The sequence below is a fragment of the Lonchura striata genome, chromosome 12 (assembly GCF_050655825.1).
Source record: "Lonchura striata isolate lonStrDom1 chromosome 12, ASM5065582v1, whole genome shotgun sequence".
Lineage (NCBI taxonomy): Eukaryota > Metazoa > Chordata > Aves > Passeriformes > Estrildidae > Lonchura > Lonchura striata.
This window is the reverse complement of record NC_140714.1, coordinates 15,198,585-15,224,882: the sequence shown is the minus strand read 5'-3', so window position 1 is coordinate 15,224,882 and position 26,298 is coordinate 15,198,585. Positions and strand designations below refer to the sequence as shown.

Below are 26,298 nucleotides of genomic sequence, written 5' to 3'. Positions count from 1 at the left end.
AAGGTGGGACACTCCAGTTAACACTGCACCATCATGGCTTCCTACAGCTTGGCAGGTCACAACAGGAAAGCCTTCTTTTATTTATTTATTGCACTCAGGTTTAACTGAGCTGCCTTCTAACACCTGCAGTAGGTTGGTACCCTGTGTTCACCTGGACAAAGGAAAAGCAGGTAGCTTGTTTATGTGATGGGGACAGCTTTTCTTTTGCTCCCATCTAGCCCCTTCCACTCAGAGTCAGAGCTGTTCCTGGTGAATGAGGAAGGGCAGAGCTGAGCTCTCCCTGAGGGAATGTGTTCCTCCATCACACTCACCGTGATGGTTTGATTGCAGTACCTGGCACACCCCTTCTTCAGGACGTTCAGGCCTTGTGGATCATGGATGTAAACACATTCCTTTGGGGAGAGTGTTGGCTCCTGCACAAACCAAACAAGCCATCAGCACCGCAACCTTCCCCTTGGATCTTTTTGCTGCAGAGAGCAACTGTGCCAATCTCTGAGCTGGGAAATTCACCGAGGAGCCAAGGTGAACAGCACACAGTTGTGGCAGGCCTAGGATGGCCCGAGGCACACAGTGGCCTCCTCTGCTCCCAGGAGTCCCCAAGCCTGGGCCAAGGTGCTGCCCTTTAGTTCTAATAATAGTATCTGTGATAAGGGAGAGAGCAAGCAAAGGGGAAGGAAGGGAGGGAGAGGAGACAAGAGGGAGATAAGAGTGGCAGGGAGGAGAAATAGAGGGTAAGAAAGAGGAAAGAGATGGGAGAGGGGAGAGGGGGGAAGGGACAGAGAGTGGGAAATAGGAGTAAGGAGAGAATTAGAGAGTGAGGGAGGGAAGGAAAAAGACAAAGGTGAGATGAAGAGAGGAAGACATAAGAGAAAGGGTTGCAAATAACATTGGAACAATGCTCATTGACGTAAGAGTTGGACACAGGTTATCATTCCAGGTGATCCTGACTTTGCCAGCCTCAGTCAGGCAGGAAAATGAGCAACTGGTGATTTTGCAGATCTCTACTTCAGACATCCATGCTGAGACAGCATTAGCAAGTTTTTCTGAAAGTCAGACCTCTCAGAGAACCCAAGAGTTTAAAGGTGGTGAGCACCTCTCTGGCTTTCACAAACAGCATCTTGGGTCTGGTCTTCACATTGCAATTTCCTGGAACTTGCTGTTCTGCTAACCTCAGCATGGGATAACTGAAACAGCAGCACTCCTCCTTCCTCCACCTTCAGCTAGCTCTGCTCATCTCTGAATCAACAGGGAGCACAGGAGCACAGGCCAGGAGCAAACTGTTTCTCACCCTCTGCAGAGCAGAAAGATTGTTGTGATTCTCTGGCTGTGATACAGGCAGAGGCACTACTGGATGGTTTTTGTGGAATCAGGTTTGCATCTGGAACTCTGAAGGAGCTGGCAAACCCTGCATGTGGGCAGGAAAGGTCTGCCTGAGGCAGAGCAGAAGTGCTAAAAGCTGCAAATCTACAATTTCATTTAGACCAGAATTTCTCACTGTGCTCCACATGGATTCAGCAAGCAGATTCCAGAATAAGAGACTGCACAGAGCAGTTAGTGGGCAACAGATTGGGACCACAAAGCTTGGATACATACCCTCTAACAAGCCTCTCTACTGGCTGCCTTTCCTGCTCCCTATTTATTTAAGAGTGGCTTGAGTTAGAAACTGTCAGCATGCCTGTTTGTCATTATCCAAAGAAATTACAAAAATAACTACAAATATTTACCATTTCCTTGCTGCCAGGTGGGCAAATGCTGTTATTGAGGGCCTCACAATCCACACAAGAGCCCTGTAAAGAAAAGAAGAGGCAAAAATATAATCTTGTCAAAGGAACTCCTTCCCCATGCCAAGAATGCTACAGTACATATATCCAAAACCTTACAGAACATGTATCTGAAATATTTAACTGCTATTAGTTTCCACGCTCTGAAATGAGCCAAGTTTATCACTTAAATGAAATCTCTCATGCATCTCAAGGAGATGTTTGCACCTCCCTGAAGCTGGGGTGTCTGCACTCTCTGAGTTTCTCTGCCACTAGACCTCCTGCTAGGCTTGAAAACACTTTGGGCATCCAAGCAGCAAAACTCACTGAAACAGCAAGTTATGTGGACACTCTGGCCCTTTGGGATTCACTGTGTTTCTCCAAAACTCTTGCTATTCAGAGCCTATTCTTCTTTCCTCAGTAACCTACCAGTGATCAACTGGGGAGCAGAAATCTCAAATCAGGTATATGAAACAGTTCATGTGAGAATACTGCACAGCATTTGTAGGTCCTGCTACTGAAGGCCTGCTTCCTGTCCAGGCTACAGGACAGCAGTGCTGACAGAGGTGGGAATAAAGCACTGTCAGCTGAGTTAGCAACTCTAGGGGAGGAAGATCATATAAAGGAACATGCAAATGTACTTTGGAATCAAAGGTAGGATGGGTGCATGGAAAGAACCTACAAGGAACATTTGCTGATTAGCCGGAAAGCAGTGCCAAGTGCAAGCAGAAGAAATGCTGGCAGTGCTGTCAAAGTTCATTCCAGGGGAACTCTCAGACAGACCACCTTTCCCAAATGCAGTTTACACAGCCTGCTTTTGGCCCTCCAGGTGAGTGTGAGTGTGCATAGCAAGCACCAGCTGTGCTTGAGCATGAGAATGGGAGAAGCTAACTTACCATCACAATCTTATGTTGCTCTTCATTGCATCTGTGAGGCAAAATGGGAACAATTGAAGGAGGGATGAAGATGCCATCCAAAGCATGAATAATACCATTTGAAGCCACAATGTCTCGCATTTTTAAGGGGATCCCTGATTCATCCATCAGAATTCTTCCCTGATGCAGAAACACAATTTTAGCCCATTACATAGGATCAAGTACATAAAGCCAATGTGGGAAACAGATGGTTCACAGCATCAAGCCTCTTAGTGGAGTCACAGATTGGATAAGAAGCAAACTAATTCAATGATCTTATTTAAGTCTAGTTTTTTAAGCATAAGAGGAGGTAGAGATTAGCTAAAACCACGTTGTTCAGAACCACATGCAGACTTTCTCCTGGCACAGAAGGGATTGCCCCAAAGGGTTTTGATTCACACTTACATCTGCACTAATGTTGATGGTAAGTATCTGGTTAGCCATTGTAACAATGTGTGGCATCATTATCAGTTGCTCTACAGTCACCTGAAATAAAACATAAGGGGGTGGTACCATGAAAAAGCAGGGTCATTTCAGTGTAGCTTACAGAATCCTTCCATGATTCCTGCCACTTGAAAAACTTCTCAAGGGGACTTAACATTTACATTTCATGAAATACCTTAAAAACAAGAAATGGGTGAGAGGGCAAGTCAGGACTTTGTGTGAACTGTTTGCAGAACCACAAACACAGCAGTGCTGGTGGCAGCTGCCTTGGTTTTCATTCCTTGTTTAGGTAACTGTCCAGCACAGCTGAAATCAAGTCGCACTAACACTGTGTCTTACTAATACAGCTGCAAGTAGGGTCAGACTAATAATGTTTTTTTCTAGGACATATTCAATAAACAATGAGAGTTCAGCCAGAAGCATAATAGAGAACATATTTTGATTGAAAAAAATAAGCTTAAAGGCAAAAAAACCCTGTAAACTGCAGCTTCTGTATTCAGAAATGTAATGATTTGAGTAGAGAATTCTGAGAATGAGGATAATTGCTATTTTTGTGTCCTGCAGCAAACTCCACTGGACAATATTTTCACTGTAAAGGCCATCCAACTAGGGAGCACCAACACTCCAGAAAACTCAGTTTCTTGATGGAGAGAGACCACAGCTGTCCCTTTTGGCAACTCCTTTCAGGACAAACATTTTGCCCCATCAGATCTTGAGTTACATTTCCGCTCCTCCAGGGAAGTCCAAGAAGCAGCAACTGAAGTCATCAACACTGTGACCTCTATGCCAGACAAAAGATGTTGGTCTGAGGGAGGGCTGGGGTTAGAGCTGCCTGCCTTACCGCTGCTGAAGTGTAGATGTGATGTTTCACCAGCTCCTGAAGCTTATTTATGCCCTAAGGAAAGAAGAGAACATTAGAATTAGATACCCCTTCAATGCTCAGGACTTAGAGGAGGCAACTGCATTTTCTTCTAATCAGAGATTGACAATGCCAATGCCTATAGCAGTGAATTCACTCGGTGGATAGGTCCCTTCATTTTCCCCTGCCCAAAACTGGGGTGAGGAATGAAACTCAAACATCAGATTTAAGCAATCTGGCTGACCATATTTCTCACTGCAAGTTCCATCAGCATCCACTTCTCTCAGCCTTACAGAAACAAGGACATGGTTTAGCCACCCCCAGGAAGAACAGCTTTCAGCAATGGCCAGACCACTGCACAAAGTCATTCCAGCACAGCAGAGTGTAACTCAGCCAGCTCAGGATGTCTTACAGTACTATGGGTTCCCACCTCTGTGAAAAGATAAATGAGCCTTCCATCTCTCAGCCTATCCACACCATCATTGCTGGGTACAAACACAGTGAAAGGGCCTGGTCCATCCAGTATTGCAGGCAGGCCACAGTTCTGCAAAAACAACAGAAGATTTAATCATGAATCTAACATGGGTTAAAGAGGGGGGTCCAGCAGGAAGTGAGAGGAAATATTAAACAACTCACTAAAGGCAGAGCTGTTGTAAAGCAAAATGTGCAAGAGGCAACTGTACACTAGGGACAGGTGTGTGATGTAACAGAAGTGTAAGTGCCACAAAACCATAGCTGGGACAAGAAGCCACTGGTGGGAATGTAGCAAATGTGAACAAGGGAGTCCCAGGCTAATCCTCCCTGCATGCTTTAAACACACAGAGACTCAACTGTGATCAAGAACTAAGCAAACTTTGGAGAACAACTGTGCAGGAACAAGGGATATGGAAAAGAGACATGTATACTTGCTGCTTGTGCCAGATCCCCTATAGATGTGAAAACTCAAATCCTTTCCATTACATTTGCTTAGGTAAAATAAGAAAATAAAAACCAAAAATGGCACAGAATAAAACAGCCAGAAAGAAAGCCAAACCACTGAGATGTATTTAAATGCTATTCAAATTTCCCACCAAATTAGCAGCAGGTTTTGTACAGCAGCAATACCACAGCTTCCTGGGCAGACACAAAATTGCTTACCTCCAGTATAGTTTCAAATCTACTGAAAATCTCCATTGAGGCAAGGATCTCACCAATGGTTTTCTGCAAGAAGATACAAGGAGGAAAAACATGGCTGGGGCTGAAGCCAGGTCTCAGCACATACTGAAATGCCAAGCTTGTGGTTTGCATGTACAGATCTAAAGAAGACCATCATCCTCAAGAGATGAGCACAGTCTAGTGATTATTTGTTCTCATTTAACACACAGACAACTTTTTGATTATAATTTCAAAATGCACTACAGACCAATTAAAGAAAATCTTAATTTGATTTTTATGTGAAAAGTATTTTTCAATACTAGTCCTGTAAGATACATATTCTGTAAGATACAACAGAAGAAGAGCTCATTTGCTATGATTTTATTCATGAGAGTAGAATTCTCTTCTCATCCAAGCACTGTAAAAGCATCATTGCAAGATTTTTATTTGGCTTATGCACTACTATTAGCTACTTTTAAAGGTATTTTAATGATACCTAACCGGCCTAATCAGAACTGAAAACAAAATAAATAGCCTTTTCCCTTTAAAAAAAGCCTCACTGATTTGGAAGATTAATGATGAATATTGCTTTGTCAAAGTGTTCATTCTGCTGCCCCATAAAAGAGAAGAAATATTAATGCTTCTGTACCTGTGGGTTTCTGAGGTTGTCAGTGCTGGTTTTTTTCCTGAGGCTGTTGATAATATGTATGATGCCATTGGCTGCTGGGAGATTTGATTGCAAGATGTTGTACAGCTCCCCTGGAAGATCTTGATACCGGAAAGATTTTATGTATGTCTGGATAATAATAATAAATTAATTAATTATTTCCTTGTGGTACATCTGTTTTACCATGATACAACTGTAAATCAGTCCTTATTGGTCAGCAAGGGAAAGGCACAGCCAGAGTTACTATTGAAAAAGTAAATGTAAGGGATGGCCTGGGTGTAAGACAAGCACCCCACCCTACTTGAATTTGGATGATATTTTCATCCTGAGTGGTACTTTAAAGTCTTAAAATACAGAAAAAAGAAGACTTCATCTGGGACACCCTGCTCCAGAATTGACTGTGAGCAATGCTTGATTCACAGCTCTCTATCACCAAAGGATGCCCTGACCACTACAGAGCTGATTTGGAGGCAATCCTGGAACTACAGCTTTGACTGCAGCTTTTATTGACTCATTGTGCCTACAAGGAGTCCTCATAACAAACCAGAGCAGTCAGGCTCACTGAATTACAAGGCAGCGTCTGGTCCTTCCACTTTGTATGGATCCATACAGCCTAGTGTGTGAGGGTGTCCCAAGCTTAACCTACAAAGTAAGCACCCAAGCCTTGGTGCTGCAGCTGTGATTGAAGTTCAGGGAAGCACAGCTTTCCTGTGCTCTTCATCTGACCATGTGCATTTTGAATTGCTCCTCCCTGCCCTAAACTACAGTTCACATCACCAAGGACTCAGTCTGAAACAAAGGAAGGGGAGTGTAGACTTCCCAGATCAAAGAGCTCCCAAGTAAACAAACAGGAAAGAATTTAAAAAGGAGCATTGACACGCTCAGTTTGGATTCCCCTGCTCCCAATAGGGCTTTGTCCTTTTGATGTATTACGACCTAGACCTCAAGGCCAAGGCTGGATCCTCAGAGAGGAAACACAGGGCTCTCCCCCTTGGCCACCTGTGGCTTGCATTCAGGAAAGGTCCAGGATGGAGAGAGAGCAGTGGATACTGGAAAATGTGAGTCAATTGGAAAAGAGAAAAAAACAGCCTTCCAGGTCAGAACACAACAATGAAAACTTCTTTGCTAGGAGGACTAAGGAAAATATAATAGAGAGGAAAAGAGAAACTAGAAGAGGAAATATTCAGCATTTGGCTGTGCCCAAGCACACGAACTCCAAGGAAGCATTCAGTCTGAAGGGAGACTGTTTCCTCTTCCATGTCAGCCACATGGATATTATAGGTGCTGATAATATAGGGAAAAGATCTCTTCTCCAGAACATTGTGTATATAGAAAGCATTTGGAAAGACCATTCACATGTCAGATTCTTGGTTGTCTGTGAGACAGGAGATGTGGTTGCTTGGGGTGTCTGGTCTTGAATCACTTTGCTTTAGACTACACTAAGGAGCATCTTGTTTTGATCACAGAAAAAGGCTTTCTGGTGAAGAAAGCCCATTAAGGAAACCATGTTCAAGCTCCAGCCTGTTGTATGTGAAAACAGTGCACCAGGCCTTCAGGAGATTCCTTACCTGGCTAGTGAATGTCAGCTGATGTCCTGACAAGGTCCACATAGTCTTGGCTTTTATCATGTCTTCTATCAAGTGCAGCCCAGGAACAATGTGCATTCTGCACAACTGCTCAGCGGTTGTGTCCTTTGGGGAGGAAAGCCCACAAAAAAAAAAAAAAAAAAAAGAAAGAAAAATGACATATTCTTTCAAAAACTTCATATGCCACAACAGCACATTTCTCCCAGCTAACACACAGAGAAATTCTTAGCATACAAGACTGAGCTTTCCTCTTAGTTTTGATTCACTGGAATAGCACCCTGGCAAAACTCTTCTGTTTGTGTACACATGCAAGAGGGAGACTGATTAACCTGCAAGTGACTTTAGAGGAATCCCCTGGACAGAAACTTATTGGACTTGAACAAATTAAAAGTTATCCTTGCATGCTCCAGATTGTAAAATTTGCTGAAGCTCCCCAAGTGCAATCTTTGCCTATGCTGGACCATGCAGGGGGTCTAATCCACTGAAATTACATTAGGTTCTTCCTTTCTTCTCTGGGCTTACCATCGTTGCTGTTTTTTAGAACAATCTTCTATCAATACTGATTTAGGTGAAACTGATCCTTGGGGGAGCAGTCGATTAGGTGACTTGGGGGTCTCTCCTGATATATTTTATATGGATCCAGAAGTTATTAATTTTGACCATAGTTTGAAATTCCAATACTTTGATTAATACTTGACCCCTTTTGAAAATCACACCCTCGGGTAGTAAAAAGCCACTTAAAGTTTTATAGTCATACATAAGGGGATTAAGCTTTGAAAGAATAATGGCCAGAAAGTTTTACACTTCCTGACATTAAAAGCAAGCAAACAAACAAACAAACTCTGTCAGCATTGAATAAAGAAATAGAGTTTTTAAAAATAATGTGCAAAATGTAATATCCTCTATAAGGCTACAACTTAACCAGACAGTGAAACGTATTCCCAAGAGATGATTTTTGTAAACAGGGCACACCAAAGTTCCTCTCTTGTCAATCAGTTTTTGCAGGCTGCAGAGCTGAAGCAGGAAAGAACCTCAAGACAAAAATTTGCTGAAACCAAGAAAACTTACATTGAATTCCATTCTATCAAGAATGGGAAGAAGGGATGGTACAAAGACTGTGAAGGGCCCATATTTAGTCAGCAATGTTGAGCACCCAGAAGCTGCAAAAAGAAGGGCAGTGTGAAGTAGTTAGGCAGTGGTGGTTTAACCACAGCAATAAGTACTCCTCTTGTTAACAGCACAATTCAATCTATACAGTATCAGCCTGGTGCAAGCAACAAGTATTTGCTTACAAGGAAGCAGAGGAAGTTTGGCACTGCTACCCTGTCCCCAGCTTGCTCCATCCCCCATACAAAATAAAAAAGCATTTACCAAACATTTTCTTGGCGGCGTTTAGCTTCCTTATAAATCTTCCTCGCAAATTATGCTGATTTATCTCGCCCAAGAGATCTTTATAGCAATTTCTCCCATCTCCAATCTCCCCTTCTTTACACACACAGCTATGAGGCAAGGATGAAAATAACAAACCATTGTAAACCAGTTTGCAACACCTTCAGCAATTGCCAAGTAGAACAACATGACAGTATCTACACTTGGAAGACCAGTCCCAGCTCTAAGATCTTAGAATCATAGAATGGTTTGGGATGGAAGGAACCTTAAAGATCACTTAGTTCAAACGTCCCCTGACATGGGCAGGGACAAGATCACTTAGTTCAAACGTCCCCTGACATGGGCAGGGACACCTTCCACTAGACCAGGTTGCTCAGGACCCCACCCAGCCTGGCCTTGAACTCTTCCAGGGATGAAGGTAAGGGCTGAGTAACTTCTACCTGAACTGAGTGACAGGAAAAAAGATGCACATTTCTGTCAGGAGAGCCAATTTGTATCTACCCAAAGAGAATGGAGATATATCTTTCTCAGATACAAACAATGTAAGGATTGTCTACTCTAAAGCTCAGAGTACAGATTGCCACAATATAATTATTGACACCTTTCTAATTAGATATTTAGTCAGTTGTAGTAATTTCAGTAATTTAGTGTTTAATCTGAAAATCTGAGGTAATGCATAAAACGCACAGGCTAAGTGACAATCTATCAAACAGTAATTATGTGACCCCTTGGCTGCAGTGAGAAGCCAGCCCAAGCACACCAGGTAGCTACAGTTCATCTGGAACTCACTGAGGGGCCCAGACAGGTTAATGACTTTTGCAGAAAGGCTTATCTACATGTGAAAATCTCTGTCCTGGTTCACACGGGTTTGTAGTCATCACTCAGAGACTACCAAAGATGTTTTTTCCCGTTTGGGCTTTGTCCAAGTATCAGCTCTGCTCTTTCTGTTTCAGCCATGCAAAGACATGTGACACAGGGGAGGAATTTGACTCCACTCCAGCCTCAGAGGGCTCAGTGCCAGCTGCTGGGAAACAGATCTGTAAGGCAGGGGCTGCACTGAACACTGTGTTCTGCATTGTGCTAGCAGATCTTCAGAAAGGGAAGCCACTGTGTTTCAGTCTTGGCCTGGAGCACACAATGAGCAAGTGGATGCTAATACTTTTAACAGCATTGGAGAAGGAAGGATCAAGGAGATGGGATTGCTCTTTCCCTCTTCAGTGTCTCCGAGAAGCTCTACCTTTTCCTGAAAACACATACAAATTTTCAGGGAATCTTTCTCTGGTGTTTGAGAAGCCATTATGCAAAAATGATCCTCTATCCAGCCATATTTCTCATCTAAGGGGTACAAACTTGTAGGTGTTTTGCTCCAAAGGACTACATGAGGTCTGGTGTTTCTTGACTCAACTTACCCCTTCTCTGTCACTCTGCAACTCTAATTTATTTATTGCTTACAGACCTGACTGGGAGAAGAGACAAAGTCTTATTCCTCAGAAGCAAATATGCACAAATGTGAGCAAACAAGCCTCACATCTCCTTTTTAATGATTGATTGTTAACTTCTACCACCACTAGCCTGGGGAGCTACACCTCCAGCTCACATCAAAGAAGACTCTGCCACTCTGCCAGATTTAAAGCATTTTGTGACCCACGTGCAATAATTTACAATGACTAATGTAAAACTCTACTTTCAATAGGTTTGTTACATATCGGTTCTTCTCAAAGGGCAACTCTGGCCCGTACTCCTGAGATCACACTCTGCTTCTTCAAAATTCAGCTCATCCAAACCAAGTTTCCATTCTAGCTGCAAAATAAGCTTCTTTATTTGCAGTTTTCAAACGGGCTTACCTAGGAGTCCCCTGAGAGTCGATTTCACACGTGGCAGTCACGTCACAAAGGTACTGCCGGCAATCGCTGGGATACGCTGAACACTCGGATGAAGGAGGTCTCCTACTCATCCCAGACTTGCAAACACAAGTTGCCTAAGGGAAGGCAACACAGTGATCATAGAGCTGCATTCACCATCTTTTACTGTGTGAATTATCCTACAAAAGAGCTGTCTGGTTTCCCTTTGCAATAATCTGAGGTGAGGAGAGCAGATTTGATCAACACAATCATCAGTTCACGCAAAGATCTTCTCCCCTGGCCAATTTTGGCTGGTACTGCCTTACCTCTCCTGGACCTCTGTAAACACAAATTGTAGAGTTTTCTGGGCAGCCTCCATTGCTGTCAACACAAGGGTTGATGGGCTGGCAAATCTTTCCATCTCCTTGAAATCCTTCTTTGCAGGTACATTCATATGTACGTGAACTAAGAACTTTACATACAGCAAAGGGGGAGCATGGAGAAGGAGCACAAGGATTTTGAGCTGCAATTAAAGAAATTAGAGGTGAGCAGAACAAAACTTCTGTTTTCAAAACAGTACTTAATGCAGCACAGCACACAGCAAGGAAAAGAAAGAATGGAGCATAAGGAATTTGTACTGTTAAACTTCTAAAATTTCACAGGGAAATGAAATCATTCCAGACAGCAGACATTTGGGGGTTTTTATTCTGAGGAATTTGGATGACACATTTTCCATGTTACTTCAGTAACAGAAGTGTGAGTAACAGAGGATGCTTGGATTGATTCTGAATTTGCATCATATCTGAGGATACATGAAACTGCAGTTTGGTCAGCAAAACCTGTAAAGAGCCACTGAAAACATCTATCCATAGCTAGCACATCACATGCATCTTATCAATGTTCTTTTAAGGAAACCAATTCAAAAACTTAAATTTAAATCAGTGAAGAACTCCTTGGACTCCACACTTTATTATTTTAACTGATTCAGACTCACTAACATCCTTCTGTCACTATTTATTGCATAATTATAAGTGAGTGCTGGATGGAACTTGAAACTTTAATTTACTTCTTGCTTTTATGACCAAGAGAAAGGAGAGCCAAAAGCTTAGACCTTAATCTTATGGGTATTCCTGAAAAAAATGGGTTTTAAACCTCTGCAGTGAAGTAGGCATTGTATTCACAGTAATCCAACTCCTCTGCAGATACCAGTGTGATAGGATTTTTTCCAAACAGGACCATTTAGGGTCACAGAGAAGTTTCTCACCTTGGCAAGTGCTGCCCTGTTTTCTGTAGCCCAGCTTGCAGTCACACAGGGCTGTCCCATCCCTCACCACACACTCGCTGTTGGCCTCGCACGTCACACCTTTGCAAAGGGGGAGCTCTGCAGTCACACAGCAAAGAGAGTTTCCCTTTGAGCATGTAGGGCACTGGTAGAAGATATAATTCACCTTACAGTATATCTGGAAATAAAGGCAGATGTGGTTTCCAAGGACCCCAAAGTGGCTCAAAAGCCAGAGGATATGAGCAGTGCAGGCAGCTCTAAGTTTCTAGGCAGCCTAGGTTCCCCAAGGCTGAGAGAAGAGATCTAGCTGGTGTCCAGAGAAAGAACAGAGGCATATAGAGATGGTCCATCTTAACCCCTGCCACAAAGTGGGGAGTAGATCCCAGCTCTTCCCTCTATCTTGGTCTCCAATGCTCAAATCATCTTTCCTCTACATTCCCAACCTATTCAGTGCCTCCCTGCCCCTTTAGGGACACCCAAGCCCATATCATAGGGCTGCTCTCCCAGCCCCTCTGCAGTTACCAGTGTGTTTACCTTGGTCACACCTGGGGCCTGTGTAGCCTCCATAGCATGTGCAGCTCCCATTCCCAGCGATGCCGTTGTTGCATTCCCCGTGCACACAGTCACACTCTGCAAGGGAAGCCCAGACAAAGCGTCAGCCCTTCAGCTGCCAGGCAATGCACAGGGCTCCAGGAACACACTGGCCAGCTGCCCTGGCACTTGGCATCCTGATTTCCCACCAATAATCCACTAGCTACTTTTAAAATATGGCCATGCAAGTCAGAGCTTTGAGAGGGTAAATTGCTTGTCCTGGGCTCAAGAAGACAAGATAAGAGTAGCCCTGACTGCAAGACCTAGACCAGTTTTTCAGTTAATCACACCTATCTCGCCTGTGTGGAAGCAGGAGCTAGACAAAAAGGGTTCCTGTAACAGCCAGGCTGCACTGCCCATAATTCACTTCCCCAAATGCCATACATGAGAGGCAGCACAGTGTGTAATCTTTTTTTTTTATATAGGGCAGCAAGGAAGAAGCTGGGAGACAAGTGGAGCTGTTATAGGAGTCTGAAAAACAGTTGGGAAATGAGCATGGGTTGTTTCAGGGATGTAGGTAATGGCCTGGCTAGAAAGAGAGAGGAAAGTGGGATAGCCTGGGTAAGGGGTGGGAGAGAGAGAGATTTATAGTAGGAAAAATTGACTGTTTGAGTGAGAAGCTGAAAATCCTTTACTTAACACTGCAGAAGGGCACAAAGACAAAATGCCCAGACACCTGCTACTGAACACTGCCAGCTCTCTGCCACTTTCCTCCTCTCCAGCACCTTCCTCTCTCAACCTCTTCTTCCTCCTTCCTTGTTTTCAGTTATTTTTGTGGAGGTTTCACTTGAATAATGTGTTCTTACCTGACTGACAGTCTGGGCCAAAACGATTTTCATCCCGGCAGTTCTGGCAGCCATACCCACTGTATTGCTCCTAGAAGGGCCCCAAAATGTGCCAAATATTATTTTCCTATATCACTCTGTTGTTTCACACATCATTATAGTTTAAAGTCTCTCCCCATTTTTGATTTTCTGTGGTATCTGAAGCAACATAGTGAAGAAAACTGATCTTTTCATTGCTACAGTACTAACCAGCCCCTGTGGCAAAGGAGATCTCAGTGTAAGCTGACACACAGAGGGCATGCAAATGCCAGGAAACTCTGCTGGGCACTGAGGAAATAATGTCCTAATTAAAGACACACAGGAACGTTCCAGCTGGCTCCTGATATCTCTCTGAAAAAGGAATCTGGAATTCATTAATACCAGTAGGATTTTTTACATTGATTTTACAGGGCTCAGGGACCTTCAGCATATATTTCAGGTGTTTTTGAGTTAAATCCAAAATCAATTTTCCTCAAAGATGAGTCCAAGAGGTAGAATTTGAGCTGTTAATTAAGGATGCTGTAAAAATATACAGTTCATCAGGGAAAGTTTCAAGTCTAACACTGATTCATTACCCTATACATTTTAGAAGCACAATTCAATTCAATTCAATTCAATTCAATTCAATTCAATGCAATGCAATGCAATGCAATTGTTTATAGTTTGGCTGTACTAAGTCTGGAGTGGTAAAGAAAAAAGTAAAAATTATCTGTCCTAAATTTTCTTTCTCATCTCTCCTGTTTTTCCTGAGAGAGGGAGCCTCTGCCTACCTGAGTATAGCTCATTAGTAGCAAAGTGTCTCAGGGCTTCTTGTAGCCACAAAGAGACACAATTATTTCAACTGATCACGGGTTAAATTAATGCAATTCTCTCCTTATTTCACCCAACTGCATGCCATCACCAACAGTGTTTTAGTACTTATGCTGACAACAGCAATGTTGCAGGAAAACCACAGACACTGATGCTGGGATGAAAGGAGCTGCAAATGGCCTTCCAGGCAGAAGGACAGCCTCCACCCAGAGCACCTGCACAGACACCAGACAAACAACTCCCTCTGACAAAGCACATCACCCTCAGAGTAAATCATGCACTCACCTTGCAGATGCAGGTCCCATTTTGCTGTATACCATCCAAACATGTCCCATGGCCATTGCAGGGATTTTCAGAGCCACCTGGACACTCTAGCAGGTAAGAGAAAGGACAGATGAGATGAAATTGAACAACCAGCACCTTTCCATCTCCTCCTGCCCCAGGTATTCCAGCTGTACAAAACAAAGGCCAATTCACCAGTAAATTATCCAACATGCCTAACACTGGCCCAGAGGTGAAAGGTCTAAGGAAAAATCCCAACAAGCCATAACTAAATTTCAACAAAAGCACTGAAACATTTTTTGAGGTTAGGCCACTGCTGCCAGCAGCACTGAGAGGTGAGGGCAGTTCTGGAACTAGGAACAGACAGGAACCTGCTTTGCAGACACTGAGCATTTTCAGCTCTCCTTGACTGCATGGAGAGCTGAAAGTGTGCCCAGAAAACAGGGTTCCCACATCTTTAGGGTGGGGTACCTCCAAATTCTGAGGACTATTTCTGATAATTCTGAAATATGTGATTTCTCTGATGAAGCTAGTTGCTTATTCAAAGCTGATATGAGAACAGGTTCAAGCACTCAAACAGTCTCCCATTTTCTATACTGCTGGAGGGGATCTTTCCATATTTCGTCAGTTAAACATGTGAGAAATGTTCAGTTTAGTAGGTCTTGCTTTCGGATTTTTGAGGCAAGATAAAACAAATTCTCATTACTTGGCATAAATCTGAGTGGGAGTTCTGGGATGGTTATTTTCACCTTGAGTTGGAATTGCTAAGTATTTTCTGTGGCTGAACAGTTGACTAACTCCAGACTATAAAGCAGCACACGTGGCACATGCACTGCAGACAAGAGGGATATCAGAAAGATCTTCCTCTTCCTTTGGAAACTTTTGCAAAGAGGAACAAAAACATCCCTTTCCAAAAGTTTATTTTTATAGAAGAGACAAAAGGAAGTTCCACCACAGGAGGTTATGTTATGTGTTAATTCTAAGGGGATTCAACTCATCTGGAGCAAAGAGATTATGTGCTGAACAGACAGATATGCTCACAGACAGATAATGGAGAACTTGTGAGTGTTCAAGGAATAATGAAAATTAATCACCTCAATATATATTTTATGCCTCCTATTAAAACAGGTTTGACCTGGTTCAACAGCTGGAGGTTGTTGTAAAAAACCCCAAAACTTACCATAGCACTCTGTACCCCAGAATCCTGGACAGCACCTTTTCTCCTCAATTTCCTTCTTACACATGTGATGGCACCCTGGCATGGAAAGGGCATTTTCTCCTAACTTGACAGAGTATCTTAAAAAGAATAATCCAAGATTATGATTATACCACAAACCCAGCACAGGCCTGCTGGAGGGTTTCTAGGCAATCACACTGCAGTGCCCTGAGCTCTGAAGGGAAGAAAGGGCCCTCATCCCCTGTTCCTTGCACACACCCAGGAGGCTTCATTCCAGTTATGTCTTTTCTGAAGAGGCCCATTGACTTGAGCCTCAAAGATCGGTTAGAAGAAACCTGTCATGGACTGGGAATATGACAGGATGGAAACCTTGGGTGCTGAAGGGTTAAACAACACAGGAAAAAAAGGTAGGATTTCCAGGGTGACTCAGCATTCAACTTCACATCTAAAATAAGTTTGAAAGAACAAAATCTCCTTCCAGGACTCATTCCTTTGTATCTTTTACTAAAGACTCCATATCAAGATGGTATTAATTTGGATTTAATAGCCATATTATTAACAGATTCTGTATTAAATCTTGGACAAATGCCTTAAATCCCTCAAAGAAGCATCTTCTTTTCAACCCATCATCCCTCCCCTCTACACACAGGGTGAGTCCTTGGTGGCAGTGCCTCTTGTTCTGCACGTACACAGTACAAAACTATTCTCGGGTCTGTCCAACAACCACCACGAGAGTAGATAACACCCAGAAAAGTTGCACAGACTCACATTATTCTTACACTTCATTTTATTTTTGGCACCACATCCTTCCCAAAAGGAACTTGGAAATTGTCTCAATAGCATTGCTGCTTTGGCTTCCATCTGACTCCTGTGTATGTGCAAAAACTGCTATAAACTGCAAAACTGCCATCACTATTTTTAAAGAACTTTGAGGGAATCAGAGAAAGAGCAGACAATGGGGCAGTTATTAACAGTTAACATTCACTGCTGAATACATACACAAACAATAATCTATAGTGTTTAATTTTACAAAAGCCTCCTAGTAAATTCAGTTTTCCTTCATCCTTTTCCTACCTGCCAAGCTCAACAGAGTATGAGCAAGGAACACATGAACAAGCAATTGTCATAAAGTGAACTAGGAAGGTTAAAAGTTCAGAGGATTATTGCTGGAAGCTGGGAGGATATACAAGGGGAACTATAATTATATTTTTCCTAATAAGCCACTAAGGTATTCTGGGTCTGAAACAGGTTTTTTTTGCTAGACAGACCTCTGTTAAATTTCTACAGCAGGATTAACAAACTCAGGTTATTTAGGGCAAGTTAAGAGGTTACTGTAATTTAATTTGTTCTGTGTATATAGAACCTGCCCAGCAAAAAGTCTGTGGGATCTGCAAGGAGACAAAAACAGCAATAATAGGGGCCATAAATGCATCTGAAAACAACTCCATGGACCTTTACAGCTCAAAACCATGTGTGTGTTCTCTCAAGAGCACACTGCTCCCTGCACAGAAGGGCTGCACCAAAAGCATAACAGTTAGGAAACAGGCCTTACCTGCAGTCCCTCACCCCTAGTTTTTGGGTGGTCTTTAACCAGCCTCTTGGACAAAACATTTTAGGCACTGCAGCACAAGAAGTACATGCTGTATTCAAGGTGAACATTGTCTTGACATTGCATCGCATGGATTTTAACTTAAAAAGAAAAAACAGAACAGAAATAGCCTCAGATTAACTTGCTATCCTAGGCACTTATCTTGCCAATCTTGTAATATCAAGTCACACCATTTGTTAGATATCACTGGGGAGGGCAGTGGCCAGTGCAGCTGCTGGGAGGTACCCCACTCTCCCATGGACTAAACCCCCCTGCCATGGTGCTGCATGCTTAGATCCACTGGATCTCAGCTAGAAGCAACTGGGCAGATCACAGCAACCTTATCCTTCCCATATGACCCACAGCAAAATTTCTAACCATTTCTAAAATAACCACAACTCTGCACTTCTAATTTCAGCTGATCTTTTACAAACATGTGGTAGCGGTGTGTGAGGACAAACCCTGAATTAATAACCCTTGCCAGAAGACACTGAATTAAAAGGCAACACAGCATTTATCTTTTCCATGTCACTGATAAAATCCAGTTCATTGCTGTTCCATGGGTCTGCAGAGCTGACTGTGCTAGTTCAGTCTATTTCCCAGAGCCAGGAGCTGCTCACAGAAATATTTCTCATGGCAATTGTCTGTGAGGAGGCACAGAGAGGTGGATAAAAAGGAAAGGTGCTCTGCACCTCTTTGAACACCTCCATGCTTTGACCCCAGGTGAGAAGGACTCCATAAACATTGGCATGAAGATCAGGTAGGACACTTGGATATATCACATGGCTGGTGAATAAATCAGTAAGTCCTTCTACCCAACCAGAATGACTTTAGGGTCTGGTTTTCCTCACAGGCTTTCCTGCACTCCTGCACAACCTTGCTTTTTCAAGTGAAACACAGATGACAAAGTACACCCTCAAGAGTGGATGATCATCATCATATGCCAGTCTGTCATTAAAACTTGTGATTTTGTTCCAAAAGCATTTCCTTGAATTTCTAAACTTCTGGAAGCAAGCAATTGCATGGAAACCTCATTGGTAATTTTGAAAAAAAAAAGACAGTATTTGTCACTGCTGATGACAGAGAAAAGCTGGGAGGCATGAGCTGTGTATGCCCCAAAAGGTCATTGACTGGAAAAAAAACCAGAGCTCATCTCAACTGTGCCTCTACAGGCTCTGTATTTTCTAAAAATAAAAACATTAGATCAAATTTTGGGAGGAGGCCTTGATCTGGAATTTCAAAGCCAATCCTGAACAATGCTGTTAATGCAGCAGCCCTCCTGTCCCCAGAACTCCTTGTTTTGGATTCCCATCAGCAATCTCAGCTTTGCTTCCTCTGAACTTAACCCCAAATATATACATTTGCCCCAAGACAAGGGAGGAAGCCTGTGGCTTCCCAGCAGTTATCAAGAGCTCAGGAAGGCCCTCCCAGGTGATAGGCAGCAGATCCTGTCAGGAAAACCTCCTGAGAGATAGCCTTCAATCTCAAGTCCACAGGGACATGTTCCTGGAATATTTCCCAACTCCTTCCCTCTCACTACAGTCATTGAGCTTTTTCTCATGTTTATGGATCCACCTTCTGCAGCCATACATGCAAGAATGATGCCCAATAAAGGAAATTATTCCTGTGGTTGCCCTTCCCATGGATATTAACTTCTAGTTGTGCTTCTGAGGCTTTCCTGCCATACATCATTCTCCAGTTGCCCTGGCAGCAGAGTCCCTAGGAACCTCTTATGTCAAGAACTCCCTTGCAATATGAAGAGCTCAGAACCAATCTGAGATCCACCAACTCCATCTCTCCTGTGGGCACCAGCTTTACTGATATTATCCAGCAGAAAAGAGATCAGCTTTGTTGTTCCTTACGCTTCCACTCACACATGGCAGAGAGAGATTTCCCATTTTTCATGGAGAAAAACAGAGAAGACAAACAACATAGATGAACAAACGAGGTGCTGCCTCCAGAGAACTCTGCCTCTAAACATCAGCAGTGCCATTGGTGGGGTCAGCCATCTGACTGGATCTTAAATGAGAACTCCAGATGAAAGCTGGGCTTTTGAAAGGAGCCAGTTGAAGCCAGGCACATGGGTCTCACAGAACAGACAGCTCCTGCCTTTTTGGTTCTACCAAATCCCAGGGTTAGCCTTCCCTGAGACACAGCCTCAGAAAAAGGAATGGGAAGATGCCTGAGCAAGAAATACAAATGTGGACTCCCTCCTGTGAGTTAGAATTATGCCACAAACCTCTACCAAGTATCTGAGCCACTCAATCTGTATCAAAAAGACCAATAAACAGTAGAGCACAAACCACTAAATTAAAATTCTCCAACCTTCTATTTCATGTGTACTTTCAGGCATCAGATACAGCTGGGCCATTAAATGTGTTCTCTGTCATGGTGGTGGAGGAAGACACCATTATTTATACATTATTCTATTTCCCTTCTCTTTCCTTCATCAATGTGGCTCCATTTCTCAGTGGAAATGAAGAGTAGGAGAGGTGGATGTCTGCCATTCCTCCCTGTTGGCATGTTTAATTACTTGCAGACCTCTAAGACAAGACACTTATTGTGGAATCCCCCCTACCATACTGGGACACTTGATAAGTTTTAGGCAGCTTTCCAGTAAGACCTTCCCCTTTTTATAAGGAAATATGCTTGTGTCAGCAGCAACAGGCAGGAGGAAAGAGGAAGAAAACAGCTGAGTGGAAAAGTATTAAAAAAATATATTTCCCTGCTAATTTGAGTGACAGAACTGATGAAGCAGTTGTTTTCTGGAGACTTTTGCTTCTTAGGAAAGCAGAAGAGGGAATCAAGGGACATAAATGCAACAGTCTGGATACTCAAATTCTGGAAAGGATGACAGACAGACAGAAGTTTGAGTCAGAAGTGGCTCCTGGGGCACAGCCTCATGGAAAACAATGATGCACTGCTCCCTTGGGCTCATCTTTGACTGCTGTTTCTAAGTGCAAAGCCACTGGAAAGGAAGCAGCAAGAGGGAATATCTGTGCCTGTGATGCAGCAGTGCTGCCTGGTGACAGTCACTGTTCTGATCAGGTGATGTTGTGAGCCTGGACTGGGTCAGTTTGTGTACAGAGGAACAGGAAAGGAGGACTGATGCTCTCAAATATCTCCAAAATGAAAAGTTTTTAAAGTAGAAGGCATCTAGCTGTAGCCAAAAGAAGTCAAGAGCCAGGGTGCCTCTGTCTTCCAGGCTTTGCTGCACTCTCTCCCTGCACTCAAATGCTTGTGCAAGAGCAACCACTGCTCTCTGCACTCAGCTGAGACACATAAAAGCTTCTGGATGCTGCAATGCTTCCTTCCCTGCTCTCTGAACAGATGTCCCTCACTTCTTAAGTGCTTGTTTCTTGTATTCCACCTCATGAGAATATGCTGGGAAGTATTTCGTAAGGGCTAGTTTCATTCCCCTCATTTTCTCTCTTTATCTTTTCCTCCCAAACCATAACACAAATCCTTCTGCATGGCAAAAATCTCAAGGAAGAAAGAAAAACATATTTGGACGTCAGTGTTCAGCTCCAACAATCCTGGGAGCCAGTTCTGGAAATAGCCATTATCTCATGAATCACAAAGTTTCCAGTGCATTTGTCCTTTACAAAACAGAGCTGTAGACACATGCTTGAGTCATTATAGTCATGGACCTCCCCAAGTAGTTCTCAATAACACTTAAGCTGAACAGAGCAGCAGCTCCTGGACACACAGACTCTTCACACTTGTTCAAGGAAGACACGTTGTAGCATGAGGATGAACAGAGATCACAAAACATATTTACTGTTGCTCTGGGTTTCCCAGCATCTCAGCTGCAGAGCACTGGAAACATGAGAATGCTGAGACCACTCTCCTCATTTCCCACCTTTCTCCATTCCTCCTCCAGCACAGCCTCGATTGTCCTCCTCTCAGCAGAAAAACTTCCATTTGTCTCACCTCTGCTGCATCTTCCCCAGCCCATAGGAAGAGGTATGAAAACCCAAATCAGACTAACGAAGTCACTGTCATGTTTGAGCCATTAAAGCTGAGCCCTGAGGTAACAGGTAGCCCACAATCTCTCTTCTCTCTCAATGGCCCCTGTGAGTCAAGAAAAACCTCCTGTGGAATCATAGGACTTTTATTCCAATCAGATCCAATGGGTTTTCTAAACTGCTAGAGAAAGCTTCATTAGATCCTTCTTTTTCCTTATCTCCCATTATACACTTGCAAATGTTTCTTGCTTTCTCCATAAAGAGGAGATTTTTGAGGAAAAAACTCTAAAAGGGAGTTTTTCCTGGATTACAGAAACTGCTCCAGAGGTGATTTAAACATTTAACTTCTCTGTAAGTGGGTACTTGCTACCTAATAATGTAACTGTTTCATGCCAAGCCAGACTCCTTAGTGATTACAGAGACCAACAGAGTGGTTCCATATAGAGACCTATATTTTCACCTACAGCAGCTGAAGACACAAGCTCATGCCTCTGAAATCCATCTGCCTGGAACCCACGTCTCCAGACAGATGAAATCCACCCCTAAAAACACTTTGTGTTTATGCTCAAGTTGCTGTAATGATCCCACAACCCTTCCTAGTATTCATTTATGGCCCTTTCACAAAAGATTCTATACAGAAGCTTTCACCCAAAGGTCTGACACTGAAGAATCTTTCCAGTCCTCTGGCTTTTTCTAAATCAAGTCCTTAAGACTCACAGGTCTGTCTACTCCCCACAAGGCCCTGCTGTGTCATTCAAGACAAGACAACCCTACAGGGTGTCTTGGTGTCAGGGTGTTTCCCTTCCCCAGGAATTTCCAAATGTCCCCCATAACTCTGGGCTTAGCAGGCCAGTTCGCTCCCCCAACAGCAGGACACAAGGAAGGGGATGGCAGGAGACGATATAATGTGGATTAGTGTGAATTCCAGCCCACAGGAACTGGGCTGCCTCACCATGGAGTCTAGAGAACAAATCTACAAAGCTATCACACATTCTCCTAGGTGCTGCTGCTAAACACAAGAACAGAGAGGAAGGGATCAAAAGAAAATCAACAAGATTGAAATAAAATGGAAAGTGTTTAACAATCCTTACTGAGGAGCTTTTGGGAAATATACTTGAAACAAACTGTTGCAAAGGGACAAATTGATGAGACTGTAAAAATTATTTTAAAGTAAAGTTCTCCTGGGAAACTTACGGATCTGTCCTGATGGATACAAAGTTCCTGTCCCACATACTAAAACTAGCAGAAGACAAATATGCTGAATGTTTCTCTCTGATGTTGCTTCTTTCAAGTTCAATGCCAATCAAATACATGAATTTAATCTGATTTAAAACTCAAGCAGCTCCCTTCAACCTTATATTTAGTTCCTCAGTTTGGACTACAGAAGATACCTTACAGCCCTACAGTTTTTACTGATTTTATTCTGCACCTAACTAAACATAAATGAAAAAATGAGTTGTGGAGAGGACTATTTCCTAACATGCTACCATCCAAATATGAAGAACTGCTCAATGAACATTTAAACAAAGACCCGCAGACTTACCTTCTGACTGTCAGCTGTGGGAGTGAAGCATGCTGCTAAGAAGAAAAGCAGCAATCCAGGAGGATGCATTTTCATGCTTTTACAGGCAGGACCCTTTACACAAAAGGGGTGGCGAGAGAGGCTGCAATTTCTGTAAGATAACACCGCCTACTAAGAATCAGATCCAAGACAAACCAGAGGTTAAAAGTAAACAGGGAGAGAGCATTTTTGCACTGTGCTTTTTGGCTGCAAAGCCTTCAGAAATGGATCTGCTACTTCTGGCGTTAGTTCTGAATCAGCATAGCCTTTTTCTTTCCATTCTTTTTTTAAATGCACAAGCAGAGCTCCTTAGTAAAAGGTTTACTCAAAACAGGAACATCTACGGATTTCCTCTTACATATCAGTTCAAAACAGAAGGAAGGAAATCCTTAGTTTTCAGCTAATTGGAATGAAAAAGAGGTTAACTGTATGCTTAACAGAAGGCAAATCCAATGGGCAAACTTAAATACCATAAATTCATGATGAGTAAGTTAATTTCCTTTTGCCACTGATGTGAATATGTCCATAACACCTCAAAGCGAAGGGAGAGCTGAGCACTGCCTATCCCAAAGTATTCCAAGAACAAAGCAATGCAAGTGACAGGCTGTGCTTCAGAGCAAGAATGGAGCACATTGCATCAATCAAGCAAGCAAGCACTTTGGGCAGGCTTTGATATTTTTATTTTAAATAGTTGACTTTCTCAGCAAGAAAAGCTGATGCTATGGCAGCAATGGCAAAATTTCCAAATTTCATAATTTCCAAACACTCTTCTGACAGCTTGATGAATCCAAGGAGCACTTCCATAGCACTCAGAACAGGAAAGTCCCAAAACAGGATTAAAAAAAATACACACTAACCTGAGGTACACTCTGCAATTTATATTCTCCTTTTGAATTTTATAAAAAATTGATTATTGACAGATTTTCTGTGTTCTTTGTCTGCTAAGAGAGCCCACTAATCTGAGCAGTCTAAGGATTGCTTTTGTTAGCAGCAAATCTCACTAAGCAATGAGGCACCTTCATATTTTCAAGCCATTAATAGCACATGGAGGTGCCTAAATGAAACCATGGATCCATTCTTGTACTTACATAAATAATGAGAGCATTAATAATTTTTGCCCCTGCATCCCCACCAAGACACACATGCTGTAACATATGAGGCATGTAGGAACCGCTGTACTTACTGGTGCCGTTAGCTGTGCTTTACTTCTGCCTTCATGCTACAGGGAAAAGCAGCATGATGAACAGCCAGCCCTGCTATATATCCTGCACTAACAGGAAGCAGATAAGGCACACAACCATCCACTGCAACCCATGTGAGCAGCACCAGCCCACAGCTCAACCCGACAGCTCAGCCCACTTGTCCTGCCACAGGACAACTGCAGCCCTGGGACTGTTGCTGCCCAACTGGTGCCACCCTGTCAAGGTCAGAGGGTTCACACTGCTCTGGAAACCATTTGGTACCCTGAAGATCTTCAAAATGAGGCAAAGGTATCATGGCTCAGCCAGCTCTGGTGGGATGGGAAAGTCACGAATGGGCAGTGGGGACACTCTTGTAGAGAATGGAAGGTGTACAGTGTTTTCTTGGCCTGCAGTCACGGCCCTGAGCTGGCCATGGAAACACAAGAATGAAGCTGCTCCTCTCCTCCATGCTGCCCCAGGAGGATGGTGAAGATTGCTGAGTTTTCCAAGAGCTGCCTGTATGACACAGGGATTAAGTTGGCAGCATCCACACATAGCTGATAAGTTTTTAAGGTGAAAATGGTTCATCCTGGGGCACTTGAGGGTGCATTAGCTTCTTTAATGGTTTTTCAGACAGTTTTCTAAATGGCTCAGCACTGAAAACGGTACAGGGCAAGAAAAGACACACAACGACTGATTCCAGGGCTTTCCACTGCTGCTTATCATCACTGTATCTAACCTACTGCAGGGAAACCAGGATGGGAGAGAAATGCTTGGTGAAATTCCTGTCTGAATTAAATAAATCAGCCTCACAGCAACATCAAAAGGTTCACTGCCAGCTTTCTTATCTGACCTCATCTCAATTAAAGACTAGCAATACAACAGCAATACACAGGCTAAAAATGCAAACAGTGAGTAGTGCCATTGTACAGCAGCAGAGCATAAACTGAAAAATCAAAAGGTCATCTGTCATTAGACCCTGCTTTCCTGACCAAGCAGCATAAGCAAAGTGTGTTTCAGCCACTGCCTATGAGCTGCTCTGAGAGAATGGAAACTTTGCTGACCACTGCTGCTGGAGCTGGAACACCAAAATCTGCAACAACTTGGGATCTTCATGATTCTGGAAATTGGTAAGATGGTGAGATGACCACCTCTAAATTAATAGGTGGTCAAGAGCCATTAGTAATGTTCAGTGCACAGAAGCCAAGGTGTTCTCAGCAGCAGTTCCAGCAGGCAGTGTCATCAAAGATGACACCACCAGCAGAGAAACAGCACACAAACCAAAAACAAGCCAAACAAATTACTGCTCCACTCACAGTTTCTGTTCTCTTCTCATAAATGGACTCCTCCTAAGCAGATAAATATATTTTCTTATGGATGACATCTATAAAAGCTTTATGCCTTAGCAGCAAAATGCATTGGATCAATTTTTTTATTCCACTGTTTAGTCCAGTACTCTTCAAAACTGTCAACAAATAGAAACCCCAGTTCCCTCACTCATTTCAATTAGACCTGCTCATGCACAGAGGCATCTCTACAAAGTATTTCAAACCCCCAAAATCTTGTAAAGCATGATCCTGATATCTGCCAGAGAGCCTTCATCAAAAGAGAAAATGTAGGCAAGACTTGTAAATATCTGATTAGATTCTGACAGAATACACAAATGGCCCTGTGCAGGCAGGGTAGGAGGATTTTGTTCACATCATAGTCAATGTTTGATTGAAATAGGATTGTGCAAATCCAATTTTAAAACATACAGTAGGAGTTGTCAACTGTTTGATAGTGTTTAGCGGTGAGGTTTCGCACATGGACATTTATTTGTTTTGGAAAGCATGGAGATTGACTTATCTGTTAAGCGTCTCTTGCTCACATAACAGAAGGTGGCTGGTTTAGCAGAAGTCACAGACGTGGGTCTCAGAAATATCTTCAAATTCTGGCCCTGACTTCTTCAAGATGACTGCTACAAAACACTTAAAATTTACCTGGTGGGCTCAGTCTCCCCCTTCATCAGCAGACTGTTGGCAGCAGGAACGCTCAGGATTTTTCTCTCTCAGGGAAAAATTCCCTCTCTTTTTATTTATGCATCTGTGACAAGCTGGCTCCTCTAAAGCAACATTTGTAAGACTGGAATTTTTATTGTGTACACATTAACATTTAAAGTTGAGAATTTGCTGGCAAAAATTACTCAACCTGTTTCACAGGAAAAGAAACCAAATCCCCACCTGGATAAGGCAAAGGATAAGGCTACAAACCCTCCCAGACTCCCTTCCTGCCTGTGCCACACACTGTGTTTTAAAATGCTGGGTCACCAGCTCTGCTCTGTGAAGTGTGTGCAGCTCTGACTACATTGGGCAATTTCCTGCTATTGAAATCTTTTGTTTAGAAACTATAGAGCCAAGGCAAGTGATCCAGTCCACCTTGCCACACAGCTTCTTTGGGA

General features: G+C 43.0%; 1 protein-coding gene across 5 annotated transcripts in view; it reads right to left on the bottom strand.

The window, feature by feature from the left end:
- Positions 1-24,038, bottom strand: part of STAB1 (stabilin 1) — a 52,343-nt gene extending 28,305 nt beyond the window's left edge. The window contains exons 1-21 of one of the 5 annotated variants that reach the window (XM_085590099.1): positions 23,861-24,038; positions 22,660-22,789; positions 17,113-17,249; positions 15,564-15,679; positions 14,387-14,472; positions 13,274-13,343; positions 12,411-12,506; positions 11,859-11,975; positions 10,921-11,117; positions 10,598-10,731; positions 8,736-8,863; positions 8,433-8,524; positions 7,347-7,469; positions 5,761-5,907; positions 5,115-5,177; positions 4,408-4,521; positions 3,960-4,013; positions 3,080-3,160; positions 2,657-2,815; positions 1,725-1,787; positions 312-413 (exon numbers count right to left, since the gene is read on the bottom strand). In XM_085590099.1, coding sequence (XP_085446225.1) covers positions 312-413; positions 1,725-1,787; positions 2,657-2,815; positions 3,080-3,160; positions 3,960-4,013; positions 4,408-4,521; positions 5,115-5,177; positions 5,761-5,907; positions 7,347-7,469; positions 8,433-8,524; positions 8,736-8,863; positions 10,598-10,731; positions 10,921-11,117; positions 11,859-11,975; positions 12,411-12,506; positions 13,274-13,343; positions 14,387-14,472; positions 15,564-15,679; positions 17,113-17,249; positions 22,660-22,734 — 2,154 coding nt within the window. In that variant the 5' untranslated portion in view covers positions 22,735-22,789; positions 23,861-24,038. Of the gene's footprint in view, positions 1-311; positions 414-1,724; positions 1,788-2,656; positions 2,816-3,079; positions 3,161-3,959; positions 4,014-4,407; positions 4,522-5,114; positions 5,178-5,760; positions 5,908-7,346; positions 7,470-8,432; positions 8,525-8,735; positions 8,864-10,597; positions 10,732-10,920; positions 11,118-11,858; positions 11,976-12,410; positions 12,507-13,273; positions 13,344-14,386; positions 14,473-15,563; positions 15,680-17,112; positions 17,250-22,659; positions 22,807-23,860 lie in introns of those variants that run through there. The other 4 variants (XM_077786091.2, XM_085590098.1, XM_085590100.1 and 1 more) reach the window with 4 other exon arrangements.
- Between the last annotated feature and the right edge of the window lie 2,260 nt (positions 24,039-26,298).